Source organism: Lipotes vexillifer, unplaced genomic scaffold (genome assembly GCF_000442215.2).
Source record: "Lipotes vexillifer unplaced genomic scaffold, Lipotes_vexillifer_v1.1 scaffold437, whole genome shotgun sequence".
In the NCBI taxonomy this organism is placed as follows: domain Eukaryota; kingdom Metazoa; phylum Chordata; class Mammalia; order Artiodactyla; family Lipotidae; genus Lipotes; species Lipotes vexillifer.
The window spans coordinates 867,649-875,510 of record NW_006785990.1 but is presented as its reverse complement, the minus strand read 5'-3'; the positions used below and the strand labels follow the sequence as shown (position 1 = coordinate 875,510).

At 50.7% G+C, this 7,862-nt stretch overlaps 1 protein-coding gene across 1 annotated transcript in view; it reads left to right on the top strand.

Annotated features, from left to right (window-relative positions):
* Positions 1 to 7,862, top strand: part of GRID1 (glutamate ionotropic receptor delta type subunit 1) — a 686,100-nt gene that overhangs the window by 2,467 nt on the left and 675,771 nt on the right. Inside the window, exon 2 of the mRNA XM_007458349.1 lies at positions 669 to 824. Within this exon, the coding sequence (XP_007458411.1) occupies positions 669 to 824 (156 nt within the window). The remainder of the gene's footprint in view (positions 1 to 668; positions 825 to 7,862) is intronic.

Sequence of the window (7,862 nt, the reverse complement as noted above, 5' to 3'; positions counted from 1 at the left end):
CCCCCCCCACCCCGCTAACGTACAAGGCAGGAGAAAAAGTGGGGAGGGATGGAAAGCAGGAGGCAGAGCCCAGGGAGCCAGGCTGGGACTGAGCTGCCTGTTTGCTTGTCATCGGTTATCAAAGGCCCCTGCGTAAAGAAGCCCCCTGGCATAGGAGAGCCACTGAGAACCTGCTTGCTTAGCTCTTTGCAGAGGGTGGTGCGCAGGGCAGAAGGAAGTCATTGTTCCATTTTGGGATTGGGGCTGGGGACACTTGCCTGCAGGGGAACTTTGTGGCTCCTGGGTTAGGACTCATGGGGCCATGTCAGGGCATTTAGGTGCTGCCTGAGGTCACAACAGCTTGGCTCAGTCCATTATGTGGGGCATGGTTGATACATGAGGTGGTTTGGTTGTGAGACACTTGTGTGACCTGGTGGCAGCATGTGCCATGTGCATGTGTAACTCATGTCGACTGTGTTGGAATATTTTGGGGGGGGTGTTTCTGTGTTGGGGGACTGAGGAGAGCCTTAAACTATCCTATCAGGCTGAAACCGCAGCCCAGAAGTCCTGCCACCTGGCAACCCGCAGTCCTGCCAGCATCATGACCAGAGGGCCAAGGCTGGGGTAGGGGTGGGGTGGGGAAGAGCCCCCCTCTGGGCCTATAGTCTTGACCCCCTCCTCTCCTCCAGGTGCCATCTTCGAGGAGAACGCGGCCAAGGACGACAGGGTGTTCCAGCTGGCCGTATCCGACCTGAGCCTCAACGATGACATCCTGCAGAGCGAGAAGATCACCTACTCCATCAAGGTCATCGAGGCCAACAATCCTTTCCAGGCCGTGCAGGAAGGTGAGTGGCTGGCCGCCATGCCCAGGGCTAACAGGGCAGGGGCCTGCCAGCAGCGCTGGAGCCCTGCAGGGTCGCGAAGGGCTGGGCCACACGGGGTTCCCTGTGTGCCTGGGCAGTCACGGTGCCGCGCATGGTGCGCGCTCCCTCCCCGGCCCACCAAAGCAGTGGTGCGGGAGTGCCTTGCGCTGCGGGGCTGGAGCGGAGAGCTTGTGAGCGGGGAGCTGGGCTCCTTGCGGGGCGTGTCTGGGGCTTGTGCGGCTCCTTTCCAGCTGGGTGGGCGCGTCTGTGAGCCGCGCAGGCGTGTGTGGCTCAGGGCTGTCTGTGTTGTTTGAGTGTGGGTGGGTGTGTCTTCGAGCAGGGTACCTGTGTTGGTGCACCTCCCCTGACCTGGATGGGCCAGCGTCTTCTTCGCTGTCAACCGAGGAGCGAGGAGCGTGTGGCGCCCAAGCCCGTGAATGCGCAGCATCTCTCGCCTCGAGGCCCCTCTGTGCCTCGGCTGGCGTTTCTCGGCCGGCGGCGCTCCTCCTCCGGGTTTGGAGGAGCCGTTCTCCCTCGCGGTCCCCGCCGTGGGCGGAGGCGTCCCCGCCCGGGCCGAAGGTGGGCGCTGTTTGACCAGAAAAGCAGCGGAGTTGGGCCAGGCCCGGCTGCGGGGAAATCCTAGCCCGCGCCTGGGCCGCCGTGGTCCGCAAACTCGGCCCGCAGGCAGAGGCAACAAGTGCGAGGCTAAGCGCAGAAGTCCCCTCTGCTCTTCCCTCCTCTCTCATTCGCTCACCTCCCACTTGCCTTGAGCCTGGGCTCTGGGCCTCAGGTATCTCTCCCACGATGCCTGCTTCCTCATCAGAGACTAAGGCTTTCACTGCCCCTGATATCTGCCTGGCCCAGGGCCCCTTTCCTCTCCTCTGCCCCCATATCCATGGTTTCTCCTAGTTCCATATATCCAAGGCTTTGACTCTGAGGCCCTCGCCCAGGAGTATTGAGGACAGAGGCCACAGCTGGTGGCCGGGATTCTTCCCAGGAGGAACAGACAGGACAGTGGGTCGGTGTAGGGAGGAGGTGGGCTGGCTGAGGGTTCCAGGCAAGTTACCCTCCCCCCGCCCCTGGGTCCAGAGCCCTCTTCCGGCTCTAGGTTATATGTTGGCTGCTGGTTTCTTGTATCTCCAAGGATAGGGTGACTCAGTGAAGGCTCTGGTCTGGGTCCAGAAGGTGAGAACTGGTGCTGGGGAGAACTTGGTGCTGGAAGGAGGTTTTGGGGAGTCTGCTATTCTTGCAGAGGAGGGAGAAGGCCCAGCTCTGGGGCCTGAAAGTCCAAGGATGTCTTGAGGTAGTTGTGAAAACCTGGAGGTCTGGATGTGTTTTGGGGGTGGTGGTGAGTGGGGTGAGGCTGGTGTTGTGTGTCAGGGGAGCTGCCACTCCCAGCCCTGGCAGATGTCTGACATTCATTGAGGTACGAGGGAAGGAATCCCTGTCCTTCTTTGCTGTCTGATCATGTCCTACCTGCAGTCCCTGCTCCCGCATGCCCTGCCCTTGGACATTTTTTTCAGTGTGCCCTCATCACAACTGTTGCATGTGCTTGGGGTGGGCTCTAGCCAGGGGAGGGTGGGACCTCCTTAGGCAGGAATGACCCTAGCTGGGGTGGGGATCTGTGGTGACACAGGCTTTTCCAGTTACATGCCACAATTTTCACAATGCCTCATGCTCCCTTGACACTGTCCCCATACACTTGTCTCTGTGGACATTCATTCTTTGTGCTTGGGAGCTGAGGACACAGCTGGGTAGCACCTATTTTCTGCCCCAGGGTGCTCACAGTGTGATAGGGATGCCGCCTGTGTTTGCCATGGCAGTTTGGCTCTTCCACCTTCTCTGTTGACATACCTTGTTTCCATTGACTTCCCCTCCGCTGTGTTGAGTATTCCATGCTCATTCATTTTGCCCCAAATGATGCCCATTGCCCACCCCCCCCGCCCCCCTCCAGCAGCGGGTCCCCAGAGACTGAAGCTAATGCTCTTGCCCAGGGTTACAGTCTCAGGCAGGTAACACACATGGGTGAACTGGGCAGCTGGGCCTGGAACAACCTGGAATGTGGGGTCTAGAGAGGTCATCTCTGTCAAAAGGAGCAGCTGTTCCATAGCTTCAGCTGACTTTACCATTTGGGAATGAAAATCCTAGTGTTATAAATGGGCTAATGTTTTTTTTTAAAGAGGAGCCCCAAATCTGGACTTTAATGTAAAACGTGATTTCTAACTGTTCTCGACTAATCAAACAATTTGAACAACACAGTACAAGCCAAATAAAACAGAGCTTTGGGCCGTTCAGCCTTCAAGCCCTAATGCAACTTTGTTCTGGAGACATAGGGCTCTACCCAGGGGCCTTTTCGGGGTCTCAGTTTCTCTATTTTTGTAACTGGAAGAATGTCTCAGGCTCCAAGCATGGCAGGCTGACACAGTCTTGGAAGGGTGTGAGTGAGTGTGTGCGTACATCCAGAACTAGAGAATTGGAAGCTGATGGCTGACAGTTGTCCAGGTGGAGGAATACTGACCAGGTGGTGTTGGGCTACCCTCTGCCCAGAGGGCGTGTGCGGGTTAAAGTTGGCATGCTTTCAACTGATCAGCCACGTGGGCAGAAATTCACATTGTTATCCCATGACCTTTTGAAGCCCTGGGATGTTACCAGGGATGGGACTCCTTGAGAGCCTCAGGGAGTACAGAGCGGGGCACAGAGGCTCCTCCTCCCTGGCCTGAGGCTTGGCGCAGCAGGCGCTCAGCTGGCTGGGTGTCCTTCCTTCTGTGCTCTGTGGGGTGCTGTCCATCCCATGGCTTAGCCCTGCCTGATAGATATCTCATCTCTCTCCTGGGCTTGGACGGTCACAGCAGCAGGACATGGGTGGTAGATACAGCTCGGATGGGAAAGGAAGGGACTTCTTGGCTGGGGCAAAGGCAGACTGGGGTTCAGTCTCCATCATGGACTGGGTGAGCTCCCAATGACAACCCCCCCGCCCCCGAGGTGGAATTGGGATTGAAGTGATACTGCCCCATTTTGACTTGAGAGGTAGCACCATGCAGGAATAAGAGCTTAGTTCTTGGAGCCCAAGAAACTGGGTTCAAATCTTGCTTGCCTCACGTGCAGTGTGATTTTGGGAGAGGCCTGGCCCTGTTCTGAGCTTCTGTTCACATATCTGTTGAAAGGGAACAATCACAGTACTTGCCTCCTGGAATTATTGTGAGGATTAAATGAGATGAGACATGTATGAATTGTCTGCAGAGGGCCTGCAGTAGGTGTTCAGTAAACATGAATTCCCTCTCCATTTCTTGACCAACTGTGAATCCATCTCAGCTTCTCCTGAGGCTGTTATTTTCAGCTGCACCATTGGTTAAGCTAGTGAATTCCTTGAGAGCGGACCCTAACTGACCTTTTCATTTTCAGCTCTTTGCTTAACTTTTTCACTCCTGATTATAAAAGAAATGCTTTGCTACAATGAGCATGAATTAATTTAAAAATATGAAAAAGGAAAAGGGCAATGCATGCTCATATAAAATGTGGAAGGTACAGGAAAGCATCAAGAGACAGAACAAAATTGTTTGGAATTCTACCACTGTTCTTTCCTTCTAGTCTTTTTTCACGCACTGAATTTCATAAGTGTTGAGAGTTCCTATTCTGTTCAGTTGTGTATATATATATATATATATATATATATATATACACATATATTCATTTAACATATCACTGGCTTTTTTTGAAATCACTATGAACTATTTGTAAACATTACTTTTAATGGCTGCATATATTTTCAATATCCAAAACAACTTATTTTTAAAGATGAAAACATTTATGTTGAGATATGCTTAAGTATTTAATGAAGAAAACAAGAAACTCTACTTTGGCTTGTTGGTCCTAAGATTTATACCTGCAGTTTCTTCAGGCTGATTTTGTATCCATACAAGCTTCTTACAAGCTACCTTTTGAGGCAGTTGGTCAGTTTATGTAAAAGATTGGATCACTTTTTAATAAAATATGCATTTGGTGAGGATTTAGCAAATGATAACACAGAAATGGTATTTAAATCTCTAAAAGGCTGTATCTTAGATTTAGTTGGCAAAGTCCATATTAACAATAAGTGTGAAAATTTCTCTTCTAGATACTAGAAGAGATACTAATTTGTTAAATAAAAAATTTTCATATTGCTTTAAATTGCCTGCTCAAGGAGAGGATTATATAAATGCATAAACGCATAAAAGAACTGCCTGAACATGAGTCTCTTCCGTTCACAGTATTATCTTTTACTGTAAGTAAAAGACTTGAGTTGTTGGTTATGCTGTAGATATATCTGTCACAGAGTGGAAAGATAACAATTTAGGGAAGAGGAAGAAAAAAGGAATATATGTGATGCATTATTCCTTTTAGTTACAATAAGCACAAAAGTGTTTTAGGAAGACAAGGTAAAAATCACCCAAGTATAGCTTGGTGTTCACAGAATACAACAATGAAACAATGAAATAAGAGGAAAATAAAGCACAGTGAGCTTGGTGGTGTCCATCTGATGGCCTTGCTCATATTATACTGGTCACTCCTAGGTGGTCACCCTGCCCCTTACACTCTATGACATCTGCTAGACGGTTTCCCTCCCTGAGCTTTGTTGCCTCTGCTGTCTTCCTTGATTTCCCTTCAGAATTATAGGTCCCGCTGAGGCTGTATTTTTGCAGCCTCTGCTGGCAGACCCACTGTTCTCCCTGATAACGGTGTTGTAGGTCCCTGCCTGGGAGATACTGTCAGCATTTCCCTGGGTGTGATGTTAGAGTCATTAAAGATGCTTGCAGGCCCACACCATCATTCCCATCCACTCAGATGCATAGTTTTTCTCTTGGTGTTGAAACAAATTTTACCACAACTTTGCTGGTTAAAAATGGGAATGTAGGGAATTCCCTGGCAGTCCAGTGGTTAGGACTTGGCACTTTCACTACTGAGGGCCCGGGTTCAATTCCTGGCTGGGGAGCTAAGATCCCACAAGCCTGTGTGGTGCAGCCAGAACAAACAATAAACAAACAACAGCGACAACAACAAAACGGAAATGTATTATCTTACAGTTCTGCAGGTCAGAAGCCTGACGTGGGTCTCCCTGGGTTAAAATCAAAGTGTTGGCAGTGCTGATTCCTTCTGGAGGCTCTAGGACAGAATCCATTTTCTTGCCTTTTCAGCTTCCAGAGGCTGCCTGCCTTCCTTAGCTCCTGGCCCCCTTCCTCCATCTTTAAAGCCAGCGATGGTGGGTGGGGTCCTTCTCACAGCAAGTCACTTCTGTCCTCACACCCACTCCTCTGATTCTTCTGTCTCCCTCCTCCCAGGACCCTTGTGATTACATTGGGACCACTGGGATAATCCAGGCCTATCTCCCTGTCTTCAAATCAGTTGATTAATTCCATTTGCAACCTTAATTCCATTGCAGCCTTGCTTCTCTTTTGCCAGGTAGCCTAGCATATTCACTGTTCCAGGGATTAGGATGTGCGTGTGTTTGTGGGCCATTTTTCTGCTACTGTGTTGGCACACCTGGCAGGTGCCTGTTGTAGGCAGTGCACATCGTGACCCTTCCCTTTCTTCCGCTCGGTTGGCTGCATTTTTGCTTACTGGGTGGCATCCTCTTGTCACTTGGGGCATATGGCCATTGTTTCCCTGTCTTTCAGACTCACTCTGGAGGTGGCACACTGTAAGTCTGCAGGCCTCTACAGACTTCCCTGTGCTCTCCAATGACTCACTGACTTCCTTCCTGGGGCCTGCAAGCTGCTTGTGCCTAAGGAGGTTCCTAGAGGAATCTGCTTTGTGAATAGCTAGACTGTAAGTCTGTGCCACTGTGCAGGTCCATGACCTCCATTTCTTCCAGGCCAGGTTCTTCAGAACCCCCTCCTCTCCCCGCCCTCCATCCCGCTCACCTAGAGCACAAGGTGAAGGTCCCTACAAAGGTCAGTCTTTCTCAGCTGACACACAGGGTCTTCTGCCAGTGATGTTTCAAGCCAGAAGATGGCTGTGGCCATGGCTGCAGGTGCTGATGGCCGCTCACTAAAGTTGGGCTGGGGACAGGGAACCATCTAGTCCCCTCTCTGGATTTCTCACAAGCCTGTGTCTATGTAAAAGAATAACTGCCATCTTCCCTCAGCTGGACTACCGGGCTTCAGAGCTGTCCTTCATTCTAGGGTCACTCCTGTGTGTCCAAACACACACACTCTCTCTTCATAGACTGTACTCCTGCCCTCCCCACATCCTCATATTTAATGGGTTCCAGAGGCCCCCTTTTAGTATCCCTATTGCTGTAGCCTTGCCCCCAGATTGGGAGGTTGGACTTAACTGGCAGTAAACAGATGGGCATCTCATGCCAGGCGTGTGGGTTGGAGGCCATGGGTCTAGTGAGACACTTTTCCTCATGCTGCCTCCAAGCTGCTGCTATTCCCATTCCTGGTAACATGAGAACTTTAACAACCTTCCTGTCTAGAGCAGCACGTTGGGGCCATTTGTCCAGGTTTCTCTTGGAGGATAGCTAAGGCTATCCCTTAACACTGAAAGCCACATCTTGTAAGGGCAGACAGACTCTTTCCAAATTCTTGTAGTTGCCAGGTCAAAAATCCCCTTGCCTTGGCCCCTATATCAGCCATCTTCTCTCTTTACTTGGCCTTTTCACTACCCAGAATATTCTGTCACCTAAAAACTTGGAACATTGAGTCTGTACTGCTTGTTCCCAAACCATTTGTAACCCAGTCTGATAACCTGGATATGAATCTTTTTAGACTTGGCCACGCAGGGAAGTGCCTATTTGTTCCTACCCTTTGGTTTTGTTCTGTGGTTCCCTTTGTATCAGTCAGGATAGACTAAGTTATGCCATCATAACAAACACTCTCCAAGTCTAGTGGCTTAACATAACACAAAATTATCTCCTGCTCATGCTACGTGTCAGCTTGGAGCTTGGCTCATCATGGTCACTCAGCTTGAATATAGCTAGTTGCTTGGCCCATCGTGGTCACTCAGCTTGAATATTGCGAGTTGCTGTGCCAGAGGGAAAGA